Source organism: Poeciliopsis prolifica, unplaced genomic scaffold (genome assembly GCF_027474105.1).
Source record: "Poeciliopsis prolifica strain line A6 unplaced genomic scaffold, Auburn_PproV2 SCAFFOLD019, whole genome shotgun sequence".
NCBI classification, from domain to species: domain Eukaryota; kingdom Metazoa; phylum Chordata; class Actinopteri; order Cyprinodontiformes; family Poeciliidae; genus Poeciliopsis; species Poeciliopsis prolifica.
In genome coordinates this window covers 847,137-860,899 of record NW_026562394.1, presented here as the reverse complement: position 1 = coordinate 860,899, position 13,763 = coordinate 847,137, and the positions used below count along the sequence as shown (strand labels likewise).

Genomic DNA, 13,763 nt, shown 5'->3' with positions numbered 1-13,763 from the left:
AAAGGTTGTGTGTAATTCATAAAACTAGCCTTAAGTTCTAATGATTTTGCCTTTTCTGTTCAACACTTTTCTACAAGTGTTGTTGTAACTATTCCCCAGAGTGAGCTAAAGTGACAGGTCATCAATAAGCTGGCAAACAATAAGTGAAAGAACCTTTGCATTATGTTTTAATTTCTCCTGTGGTTCATTGCTTTTATGTCTAAGGTGTGCAGAGCATAGGGAAGAATGAATGGTCAGCACTGTTCAATATTTCACCATTTCACCACTAAACACAACCACTAACCAGCTGCCCCAGATGCTTGCCCTCAAGGAAATATTTCCTTTGCTCATCACACAATCTAACCTTTGTGCTCCATTTTAAAACAGGATCAATAGCAATAGAATAAAGTTGTTAGAAAATCCCTCCAAGGAATGAAAATTGTCCCTTTCCTTATTGAGTTTTCACAAAAGGTTTGTTCTCAATCTTAAAATGCTTTAAGGTAAATGTGAGGCTAAAGCTATAAAAATATACTCAGGGGAACTTTTTTTTTCATAACAAATATATTTATGCAAAAAATCATTCAATTTATTCCTAAATTAGTAAAATAACAATAAGAACAATAATAATACATTTTTTATGATTATTTTAGACCCACGTTTATGCTCTTTTTTTACATTTTGCTCAGTGTTTTGAGGCACACCATCTAAGATTGGCAGGTCATAACTTTAAAACTTGCCATGTTTTGAGGTGTTACCATTTAAACGATGCTTTCAGGATAGGATTCCCTGCAAAAGAAAAATGCTCTGGAGCTAATCTTAACTATTAAACCCTAAGTGAACTCTTGGGGTTTATCCTGAATCTAGTTTCAGTGTGTATTCACTCATTTCAACTTCAGTCGAAGAGGAACTCCTCCTAATGTTTAGTGTTTTGGATTACACTTAGCAAAAGGCATGGTGCTGAATAGATAACTCTGCCAGCCTACGTTTGCATTTCTATATTTTTAGCTTGCGCTCCTCTTGGGGAACAACTACTGGGCTCAGAAAGGAAAACTTACTCTGCAAGGCTTTAGATGGATATTATTTTAGATTTTTTTTCTCCACAGGCCCAGACATTGGGGCATGAATAATAGCTGCCTTCTCAGTAGTTGGTCCTTTTTCCACAGCAATAAAAGACTACAGGGACTAAGGTTGGCCATGAAAACGCAGATCCTGGGAAGTGAATGGTAAATATTTTAAGCGCAAGAGAAACCCTTGTGCATGACTCAACCTTTGAGCTTCAAGGTTGAAGCTAATTCACAAGCCACAAAAAAGCATTTGGTAAATTTCAGAGAACTGCTGGTAGGGAAGAGAATGTGTATCTGTGTCTGTATGTAAGTGTGTGTTCATAGAAGGGAAGGTCTGATTATACTACATGGACCTGATACTTAGAGCAAGAGTTATTGTAGCTATTAAGGCTGGCCAGGCTATTGAAGCAGTGTGAGTCTTGGCCATACCTGCCAGCACCTCATTAATAAAATTAATCACATACTGCAGCTATGCATCAGCCCTTGCAGTATACAGTTCAGATGAAAAGAGGTGTATCTGTCAAACTGTTTACATTAGATCCACTTTAAGGGTCAAAACAATTAGAATTTGTACAATAAGGTATAATGTAGTTTGACAAGAAAGTGGTCTCCATTAAATTGAACATATTCATTTATAAGTTACACTGATATGATTACTTTTAGTTTCACGTCCAGTTTTTGCATTTATTACATTCAGTTTTAAAGATCTCAATAGAATCAGTTAAGTTGGACTGTTTATATCTTGAATTGTTTGTTTTACCCTTAATCTTGATCATTTCAAAATTCACTTTTCTCAATCTCAAAATGCTTCAGAGGTGCAGAACTATGCTAAAGGTTAAATGAGGATGATTAAGAATGAGATAACCAAAATCGTTCTTTCTGTCTGCTAATTAGCTGGAATCTTACTGTCAGTTCATGTCTTATGTTCCTGAGTTCTAGTTAATAAATAAAGTTAATCTCATTAGACATTTGTCTATGAACCTGCATTTGGGTCTTTTTTTTTTTTTTTACTATTAATGAATTACAATTTCAGTTTTTTAGCTTTTGAGGTATCTTTTTCTCTCATTAAGTTCGATTTCATTGATATACATAGCCCAAAACTTAAACAGATGTCTTTCAAGGAGACTTAACAGATGCATTTTTCCCAAATGTCTATTTACAATAGTGCATATTTGGTATAAAAACACAAATCACCTAATATTTCAATCATAGCCTGCAGTAAAACTATAAAGATGCAGGTGAGCACATCTGAAAGACACCTACAAATACTGAAGACATTTTTCCAACAATTTTGTACTTTAGAAAAAGTTTTTTTTCTTAACGTTTGAGTATTGGATTAAGGCAAAAAAAATAATGAACACTTGTTTTGGAGCTATGGATGTCCTTCACATTTTATGAAGCAAAAATGCTTCATCCTTTGATTTGGGTCATCATATGCTTTTTGTTGAAAGAGCAAGACTGGCAGAAGTAGAGCTTTAAAAAGAAAATGGAACTCCTAAAAGAACTTTTCAGAATATGCTAATATTCTACATAAAGCCAATAGAGTTAGAGCCTTAATGTGTATTTTCTCCACACAGGCGGTTGACTTTATTAAAAAGACGAAACATCATGGGGGTTTGTGTCGCTCCTCAGATGTTTGGTTTCATCCCAAGGCTGTGAAAATAAGTGGTAATAAATCAAGTAGACACATGAAGACAGATAGAGTGGTATCCTGTGACTGAGAATGCCGTAAAGAATTCTGATATGTAGATTCCCATAAGATACAACTGAAAAGCTTGACATTCCTTGTGTCCCTGCACTACCTAAACAGACATCAGAGAAGAAACCAAAGAACACCGGTGATGAACATCCAACATTATGCTGGAAGCCAGTTATCAAACAAGATCTTCAGAGAGATGAAGGGTAGGCAGAGGAGAGAACAGGGAAAGCTGCAACAAAGGAAAATGAGGGGAAAATGTGGAGGGGGACTCAAGAGTCCTGTGAGACTAACAAGATGGTAATTTACAGAAAGGATGAGTGATAGAGTAAAATTATTCTGCGATTGTGGATCTGGAACAGTAAAAGTAAGGGTAGACTGACCTGAATAGTGGGAGAAAAAACATCTGCAATAAAACTTTCAGTTTAGCAACACAGAAAAAGGAAAATTCAATTAAATATCTTGAGAAAAAAAAGAGCTAAATATACATGATAAAAATAGCCTATGTAAAAATGTCTACATTTTCAGTGAAACTCATCTGAAAAACCCTTAAAAGCCACAAGTAAGATAAAATTAGTTAGATTATTGTAATTATACCTCTGTTGCACTTTCTTTTCATGTCAACACTTGGTTACAGCATTTGGCTAAAGGCAGATATTCTCACAGTGGTTTTCAATTTTCTTTCCTGTTTTTTGCTTAATACAGTTTATGTAGGTTGCAGCAAAGCCAAAACGTCCCAATTCCCAGCATTGTCTTCCAGCTTCTCATAGAGAATGCATTCCCTATGAGAGGGCTTCCAGTAAGAATTTTGCTTTGGTACCCAAAATAACTCTTTTGGCTCTTTTAAATTTAGAACTGTTTTTAATATTGTTTAAAAAAATGAAACTAATGTTAGGAATAATGGTGTTATGTTCTAAAAAAGTAACCATGTCAAATGGATGACAAAACACTTCAGTCATATTAAAAATAATAAGAATGTACAATTAAAATTTGTATTGGTCTGATGTAATATTCTAATTTTAAACTGCCTTTTTTCTTTGGTTTTAAGCCTTGAATGTATATCAATTATATTTCAAATTGTGTCTAGCTTCCCTAGACTCAGTGTATTTTGAATATGACAATATATAACTATAAAGACAAAAGGAAATATCTTTACCTTGTGTAGTAAATATTCACAGAAAAACAACTGTCTTTGCATTTCTCAAGAGCAAGAACAGAAACAAAAAGACACAAATGGGTTAACCACAGAAACCTGGGAGATATTTAGGCTGCAATTCAAATGCAAACTGTACCTCACACATTATCAAAAGGAATCCTGGCACTTTATTTAGCAATGAGGGGGAAGGAGCTGGAGAAGCAGAAGAAATTGCAAGCAGTGTGTCATAGAGTTTATAATACCATTATACAATAATTGCAATAAAAGGTTCCATATGCTTGGTGTGATTAGCTTACAGATAGCAGTGAATACTACATAAATTTTGGATTGTGTGCATATGATTCCAGCTAATTGTTCTTCCAGAGACATACACAAAATGTGATGCAAGATTAAAATAAAAAAATATATATTTACTGTGAAGGAAGGTACTGTTCTGTGATTTGTACACAGACTCTCGTTGGCTTCCAATGGTACTGATGGTACTGATAAAATGATTAAAGTTTTAAAGGTGTTGTTTCCACGACAAAGAGGATTAAACTTATGATGCAGGCACAGCAGCTATATTTATAGAGAAATTAAACAGATTTTGAGACAATCAAAGATATCGGCAATGATGTTAGGATTGTGGAAGGATGGCGGGGGAAGCAGCTGTGAAGGCAAATACTTTGATTGCAACATAACTTTTACTGGAATTCATTTTTTTCAGATTTGCCCTAATCCAGCTCAAATGATCACAAAGGTCATGGATACTGTCCGAATCTGGCATAAAGCAGGATTTAGAACCTCCTCATTTTCCAGAAAGAAACAATAAATTTCCACACAATCTGACTTAAACTCTTGTTGTCTTGATGGTTCAGGATCCAGAGGCACATCAGAGTTTAAAATACCAAATGAAAAATCAATGTACTTGGTAGATTTTATGTTCTTGTATCACTGTTGAAAAAAAACTTTGCAACTTCTTTACACTCTAGAAGATTAACCATGTCAAAGGATTAAGGCAATGACTTTAACAGAAAAATAAAAGATGCAAGTGTAAAGGAGAAAAGTGAAATATAAAGCAGCATGCTCAGGGGGAAGTGGTGATAGGTGGGGTGTTACTGTACCTCTGCTGCCAGTGACTGTGGGGTCTGAGGCGTGGGTGCTTAACTGAACAGTAGGATCTGGAGGGATGGGATGTAGGGGGGGTGTGGTGGATGGAGGCAAGGTGGTGGGAGCGTCTGGTGAAGGGCACAGACAGACATACACAAAAATAATACAACAACAAATGAATTCACACAGAGAAGTGATGTTTGGGAGAACGGAGATAGTTCAGCATTCGTGACACCTCTTTGTCTAACTTAGAGCTCGTAATAGACTATTTAAAATGTGATTCAAACTAGTCACACATGTTTACTATTATGTGTTTAGTTGGTTATTTCAGGAACAAAAAGAAAAAAAAAACATTCAATGGGAGTAAGTCAAATTTGTGCAACTTGTAATATACCTTGTGGTGGTGAGACTGGAAATGTTTGATCACCCACTAAATAATTTTCTTGCATATGTGAGGCCAGTAAATTTCTGAACATAAATCTAGAAATGAATGGACAAGAACAGAATCAAAACTGAAATGTTGTTGCTTAAAATTTTATTGGTACTCCATATATCTTCATATATGGTGTCACATGATCTGTAACTTGTTCCTGACAGGAGAAAATGGAAGTGTTACACTGACCCATGTTACAAGCATCTTTGGTCTTCTTTCTAAGCAACACAAATGAACTCCAATCAATAACTATTTTACTACTGGCCAAGAATATTTCCAGTTTGTTTATGTGAATGTTTATTTCACTGAACTATATACCATTTTGTGTGTGTCATTGGCAAAGATACAGAGAAAGGTTTTAGTCAGAACCTTATTTGCAAGAACTCAACAGGGTCTCCAAGCCTGTAGAAGAGCATATGTGCTGACTTGTCATCTGTACATTAATAATATTTATGCAAAATCTCATTATTAAAGCAAAAGATGAAGTGATGTTACTTTGCTTAGATCATCAAATCATCACAAGTGAACAATCTGGCTAATATTAGTCAAAACCAATGACCTTTACTTTTCTACCTCCATTTTTAACTCTGTTAGAAGTAACCATAATATCTACATTTATTTAAAGTGACAAAGACAAAACATGTGCATGTTCACTGCAAATTGTCTTTGCAGTGATTTTAAATAGTATCCTTAAATGTGGGTCTCTCTTTTTAATAGCAATGGAAAAGAAATAACCTTGAATTGAATCTGCTAATGCTGTCTATGTCTCTGGAGACAGAAAGTTAAATTCCACCAAATGAAGACATTAATTTGACAAAAGATCTGTGCCAATTACACATTTTCAAGGGTGCTTTCAGAAGAGGTGATCGGGTCATCATTATCGCGCTCTGTTTCAGATTTCATGCTAGGAAGTGTTTCTCGCTGTCATCTGCTCAGGACAAAGAGAAAAAGGGACTGAAACATTGTGTGACCAAGTTAATGAGGTTACACTACCACCTTGGCTTTAATGTTTATGTCACTCTGCATTTTATGGTGAACCAGAGGCTTTTAATTGGCTGTAGTCGTCTTTCCCAGGGCCAACCGTCCTCTGTGTCTTGGTGACATTTGATCGTGACTCACAGAGCAGCTAACTGCATGTCTGCAGGAAATGGGTAGGAGAGAAAACGTCTCCCCCTTGGAGCAGGACCATTAAAAAGGTATTTTTCAAGAATTATGGAGGCAGTTGTAAAAGGCTAAAAGGTGTGCTAATCACTAATGAAGGGTAGAAACAGGCTTGGTGCCATTTCAGGCGAAGAAGTAATGAATCTGAATAGGCTTCTTTGACCCTGCTGTACCCAATAGCCTTTTTTGTGCAGCCAAATTTGTCAGTTTAATATCATCTGCGTCATTATGAGCATTGGTTGTTCTAGCTTTTAGCTTCAGCTGGCATTTAAAGGAATTGTTAGGCACAGACACATAACCATGGTGTGTGAAAATCCCATTAATTAGGAGATGCAACATTTATTCTATTCATCAAAAAAATTAACAAAATGGTATGTGGAAGAAGTTGATGAATGGGTAATATGAAGTCTTGAAAAATAGTAAAACAAATGATAATGTTCATACCTAATTTGCATCTATCTGTTCATTTTTGTTAATGAGATAAGTTTCATTCAAATGTATCTTTCTTACATCTATCTGAAATCTTTTTGTAAAAGCCGCACTATATATTGCTTTATCATGAAGGATTTAAATACAAAAAAAGGTGAAAAAAAATTAGATGGTATGCCTAATTAGCCAGGCATGATCCTAATTTGTAGCTCTCAATGCATAAATAGACCATTTAGCTAATTATGGCAGCAATAGACTTGTAATTAACATTATTGCATTTGAAATGATCTGTAAAAAACATTGCATAGCATTTACAAGAAAAATGCTAATTTCCATATTTGCAATTAATTTGCTACATTAACAGTGGATTAAAATTACAGCTAGAAACATTGCCAATTACCTGTATGATATGATTGAGCTTTTTCTGCAGTAGCATTGACCATGACAAGCTAGATTTTCAAGCTCCATGACTCTGACATCCAATGACAGGCCAATGACATTACTAAAACTTGCTGGATGGAAAATGCAACATTGTTGTTTACTGATGAGGCTGTCTGCAGAAAGGAGTGGTACTCTATTACAGTTTCATAACAGCAAGATAGAGGACGAAGGGAAGGAGGGGGAGCCCTGGCAGGAAGAGGACTGAGGTATACTGAAGTGGGAGGTGTTCATTGAAATGAATGGTATGCAATGGTCTGTTATAAATGCAAGATTGTTAGTGGGTTGCTGGACAAATTTTAACTTGACAAAATTATAATCTTACCTTGAAATACAATACTGTATGTTTGGATTCTATTATAACAAATAATCATGTTTTATCAGTTATTTAAAACTTAACCACTGGGAATATGACTTTGTTTTACATTATCAATTGCTAAAACCTACAAAAATCAAACGCATTTTCACCCTAATGGTCAAAATTTAGCCACATCCATTTCCAGTTGGGTCAATGACTGGTCCACACTATCAAAATATGTGCAAAACTGTTTCAGATTGGAAAAAAAAAATGTCTGGTGTCTCCCTAACTTTAGTACTTTCGTTATTTGTTCAATGAGTTTATTCATTTAGGTCTTGTAAAATGCTGCTCATTTTTTTCCTGTTTGTTAAACTTTTTAGTGTGCTTTTTGTTCCTTCTTTTTTCTTTTTTAGAAAATTTGCTAACTTTAGTTATTCTTATAATGTCCTTTATGTGGGAAAATGCGATTTGATCAGCCCTGACCAGTGACCAGTTGCTGGAAATTTCAAAACTGTGATCGTTTTCACAATCAATTAATATAACATTGTTTTCTCCTTACTCATTCTGTCTTCTCAGTCCTACCTTTTGCTCTTCCTTTCACATGCTGAAAACTTGTGAAGTTGACATAGTATATGTCAAGTTTGACAAACATAACTTGACATATATTATGTTTTTCTTGTTTTTTATTCAGATAAGTCTTTGAGATAAAGCAAATGTAATATTCTTGGACCAACATACCAACATTCGTGTAAACTGTTATCGATCTGCTGATAGACACTTCTTTTTGCCAGTCATTGCAAGCTGTCAAATGTCTCCAAATGTCTCAGTTGTCACTGCTCTGCTTATACTCTTTTATATTTTTTATTATTTAATACCAGGAGACAAATGGCAGAGCAGGAACAGAAGGGAGAAAGAACTATCTGTTTTTCCTGACACTGAGTCGCTTTATCCTCCACCTCCTCTGGCGTTACTAGGAATTACTTATCATGATATTCTTGACAACGCAGCACTAAATTCTGCCTCCCTCACACATTTCCCTTTAGGTATGAGTGTGCGGGTGTGTGTGTGAGAGAGAGGGAGAGAGACTGTGTGGAGGATCTGGGACAAAGGTTTATTTAAGGAAAGGCACTGGTGGCGTTTGTGGCACCTGAGGCCTATATTTTCCTTGGGAAGGATGGCACCCCTAATCACTTTTTGCAGTTATACACTATGCAGATCAGGAGGTATTATAATCCTGTTTATGCAACTCTTTTTCCACTATTCATGTGAAGTATAAATGGAAACCAAGGAGTCATTTTGTAGGTTGTACTATTTTAACCTATTTTTTTTGAATAGGTTTAAGTAATTTCATAATAAGGAGAACTCTATATGTTTATTTTTGTCTCTCATTGCATCAAACACAATCACTCACATATCAGCCTTTCCCTTGAACTCACCATACACATAGAGTACATATTCAGCACTGCTGGTCCCAAGATGGTTGCTGGCTTCACAGCGGTAGGTCCCGTTATCTGTCTTGTTGAGTGAAGAAAAGGTGAGCTCCCTCCCCTCGACAGTTATCCTGTCAAGGTCAGGAAGATCACCACCGTCCTTCGTCCACATCACAGGATCCGGTCTGTAATTTCAGATTTTTTTTGAGAAAGGTCAAACTCACTTCAAGAATGAAGATTATAATAAAACATAGGAAACTAAAACAATGGACAGCAGAAAACACTTACGAAGGGTTTCCTCTGGAGAAACACTCCAGCTTTAAGTTTTGGCCCTCCTGAGGGACAGTTGTTGATTTAATAATTTCCACACGAGGAGCATCTAGGATAAACAGGAAGAGTTTCAACTAATGGTAAGAGAAATGCCTTTAATATTTGTAAAACAATTCTCTCTTATAATTATCCTACAGATAAGGATAAGTGGACAAACAATCCTCCCATTAAGACAGACTTTTTTTTTTAGATATCTTTAATTCTGAGAGCAACAATTCAATTTTTTTTTAAAAAGAAATGGCACCTCATTTAGTACCAAGGTTTTCATGCAATGAACTCCAAATGTAAAGTTTATTATGCCTTTTGATGGATTGTGTGTCTTTACATTTGTCACACCAACAACAATGTACAATTGTCATTACTGAACATGCTGCTGATGTTCAAAACAGCTAAATTTAGGGGAAAAAAAATCATAATCAATATAAAATGTTTTTACCACAGACTATAACTACATGTATCTGTCTAAATTTAGTGCATAATTTTGTGCTATGCTCTATTGCTATTTTAATTTTTACTAATGTCCAGATAATCCTCTTTTGTTCGCCCTTGATCACGTGTTTTGGAGATATACTCACAGTGGACCTCCAGTACTTCGGTGGCCTGTTGGGGTGCCTGTGCGAGTGCAATATGGTCTACTCTGCAGGTGTAGGCCACGCCATCATCATTTCTGTCCACATGTAGCTGTAGAGAACTCCGCACCGTAAAAGTCTTCCCACTTGCATTCACCTCTTTGGCACCTATGAAGAGAAAACAATGGCAGAATGTCACCCGAGCAGAACACCGCACTTTGGCAAAGCATTGTTTAAATAAAAGTAATGGCTATGTTTCACATTAAAAACAACTGTATATCCATTAAATATGGGTAATATCCAAAAAGCATGGACATGCAATTCAAAAAAGTTGAATTATGCATTTAAATTTTGCGGCTAATTATTATTTGTCTTGTTTACGTCTTTTCTGCACTTCCAGGACATTCAAGCATAACGGTGTTCTTCTAAAGATTGTGGTATCATCAAGCTCAAGCAGATGGGAAAAGAAAAAAAAAAGTCTTCCTGAGCTTTGGTTTATGTATCTGCATCAACATGGACACTTACTCCTGTGAGGAACTGACAATAAGGTCAACAGTAACCATTACATGAAGATATTCTTTGTAGACGAGCATTTTGAGCTCATGCGGGTTCAAATGTTAATGTTGTGTTAGGCCACTTTTTTGGCTGTATACCCTTCAACAAAAATACAGATGAAAGGAAAAATAAATAGCACTTTTTGACTATACACACTCCTATTTACCACTTCTATTTGTGCATCCCACAGAATCAATCTCAGCTTGATCTCATACTGTTTAATACTTCTTCTCAACTTTCTACTTCTGCACAACTCCGTCAAGCCTAACACAGTCAAAAACTCAAATGTTTGTGTTTCAGCAAACTATCACCTATTACACCTATTCATCTAATCAACTCCTTGGCAGAGCAATCCTCACACCTGCTTCTAACTCTGTACAAAAACTGCTGACCCACATTTTTGTGTTCATTAGGAATGCAATCAAAAGCTTCCTCCAATAATTTGCATAATGTCCACAAGTTTTGTTTGTTTATCAATTAATTATTTCAACTTTCTGCTTCATGCAACTCTAAAAATATAACAGAACAGATAAATGTGTTATTTAAAAAGTTAAATGAGTTTGACTAGATTATGCTGAAGTCCCTTCTATGTGGTTTGGGTTCAGACATTTATTTCCTTGAGACTATTGATTTGAGTTTACATATCAAACTTTCTTCAAGCTTTATTTACTTCACAATAATTTATTTAATTTAGTTCATTTTCTTTGTGGAAAATTTAAGTTCAGATCTTCTTAAACAGCCCCATATCTATTTGATACTATGTCATCGGTTTCAATCCATTTTAGGCCAGAAAAAGCATTCAAAGGAATTTTGAATTATTTGAACACAAGCCATATAAAACTGTGCTTAGCATATTATGCATAGAGTACATCCTTAATATTTTTCAAAGTGTTGCTGAAGTTACTGTGACGGAATGATAAGTATGAGGGAAAAACAGATATATTCAGAAAAGGAATGTGAAATTATTTAATCATACTTTACTTATATAGTTATACCTAACTATATTAGGACAAAAACACAAAAGGTCCAGCAACTCAAAAGATCAAGCATAACATAAATGCAATTCAAAATGTCATATTCTGTAAGTTAAATTAAATTAGACAATTCAGATCAAATAGATCTTTTAGTAGGGGTGAAACATGATCTAATTCAATTTGCCAAGCGATAATGCCTTATCTAGTCAATGTCAACATACAGTTGACAAAAAAGAAACATGTATCAGTTTTTTTCACTGTCCAAAGTTAAATCATGCCAAACGTCTCCTGTTTGAGAGAAGTTAGAATCTAAATTATCTCCATTTGCTAAATGTCACAATAATAAGAAAAATAATTAATGTCTTCTAAATCAGAACTTGAAATATGCAGCCAAGAGGTTGTAAAGTGATGTAAAGATGCAGCAGGGAGTTTTGAATTACTCCCTGCTGTAATTCAAAACTCCCTTTGTATTTAATCTGAAAATATGAACAAGTGCACCCTACAGGTCCCTCGCCTTTGCTCTCTGCTGCACTACAACTGTCCATCTGCAGCTCCTGCCCCACAGGAAAGCCTGCTGAGTAAGTAAATTGTTAGTCTTTATGTAACGTTAGGTTCCTTATTTGTCATTAGTACAGCTGCAGCACACTGGCAATATTCAGCTTGAATGGCAATACGCAGCACGGGGTTGAAAGGTATGAACAATAAAAAACGTTGGGTTGCCAAAATAAGGCTACATAAACACCAAGAAAGCCTTCGCCAGTTTTAAAACGTTTGTGTAATTGACTTTTGGGTTCTCAGCAGAAAGATAGAAACAGTGACACAATGACCAATAATTTGAAAGCACAGTGAGATTACCATAGTTGACTAATAAGGCTGAATTTGGCATTGGCTATAAAGAGCTATTTCACAGCTTTTCAAAGAATTTAGACTGAATTATGTCATGTCCAGTTAAAAATAGAAAATATTTAGACCAATGACCTTACGTTTTACCAAATGGGCCAAAATCATCAAGCTGAAACAGAAAAATAATTGTATTTTAAAATATCTAAGTTTTATTTTTGCAACTTTCAATAATTAAAATAAATATTTGCTCCATGTGTTGTGCATTTCTTACAATGACCACGTGTTTGTGCCTTCTGAAGAAGCCATTTATTCTCTGCATCCCTACCCCCACACTGCTGAGCTGCTCCACTTTCCCAGCATCCCTCCTTACTGTCTATTCTACCTCTAAATTCTGCCAATCAACTATTCTGTTGAGCCACTTCCACCAACTGAGGCTATAAGAATGGCTCCCCAAGAGATGAATGACTGACACCTCTGCAGAGTTAGCAGCATCCATCCAATCAACAATTGACAGTGAATATGGATGGATTTCTTTATAAAGACTAAAGTGAAACATATTATTTTTTTAACCCAATGAAGGTATCAGAGGCGCAAACATTTTCCATTCATTTTTATTTGTAATACTTGCTCCGTAGAAACTGTTTCTGTGTCTTTTCATCTTTCTACCAGACTGACTTGAATTTATTTTTCTTGCCCAAATTGATATACTCTTTAAGCAACACATTGGGTTTGTTTTTTTTCCTGTTGTTTTTCTGTTTCTCTTTGTTCCTCCATACTTGCAAGCAATCTCTTATATTTGTTTTCTGTGTGATGTTTCAAATTGACGGTCACTGTGTGGTATGATTCAAAAGGAGAAGTATAAAACTGACAAACATTCTTCTTTTAAAACCATCAACTGAAAAGACTAGATACATTTTTAAAAAGCATAAGTAAGACATTATTATAGTACATATACCTATGTAAACTCCCACAAACTGTGTGTGCAAAGGTGTCTGCGAATATTAGTTTAATTAGTCTAAAAATACAATATCCTAACACATTTTAAACATAGCCAAGACTGACAACTGCTAGTAAGGCTCTGGCATGCCAATCAAAAAAATATATTTTTTTGATTGAACTTTATATATATATATATGTAAACTCTGTAAATATATATTTACAGAGCTCTGGAAAAAATTAAGAGACCACTGCACTGAACAACATTGAAAACCTCATGGTCATTCCACCGAATATTGATTTCTGAACTCTTCCTTAGTTAAAACATTAGTATTGTTGCTTCAAAATGAATATGAACTTGATTTCTTTGCATTATTTGAGGT

The 13,763-nt window shown here is 35.2% G+C and overlaps 1 protein-coding gene across 3 annotated transcripts in view; it reads right to left on the bottom strand.

The window, feature by feature from the left end:
• Positions 1-13,763, bottom strand: part of cadm2a (cell adhesion molecule 2a) — a 216,493-nt gene that overhangs the window by 16,480 nt on the left and 186,250 nt on the right. For 2 of the 3 annotated variants that reach the window (XM_055043528.1, XM_055043529.1), the window contains 4 exons: positions 10,079-10,240; positions 9,462-9,552; positions 9,180-9,358; positions 4,999-5,112 (listed from right to left, as the gene is read on the bottom strand). In XM_055043528.1, the coding sequence (XP_054899503.1) occupies positions 4,999-5,112; positions 9,180-9,358; positions 9,462-9,552; positions 10,079-10,240 (546 nt within the window). The remainder of the gene's footprint in view (positions 1-4,998; positions 5,113-9,179; positions 9,359-9,461; positions 9,553-10,078; positions 10,241-13,763) is intronic. The other variant, XM_055043530.1, reaches the window with a different exon arrangement.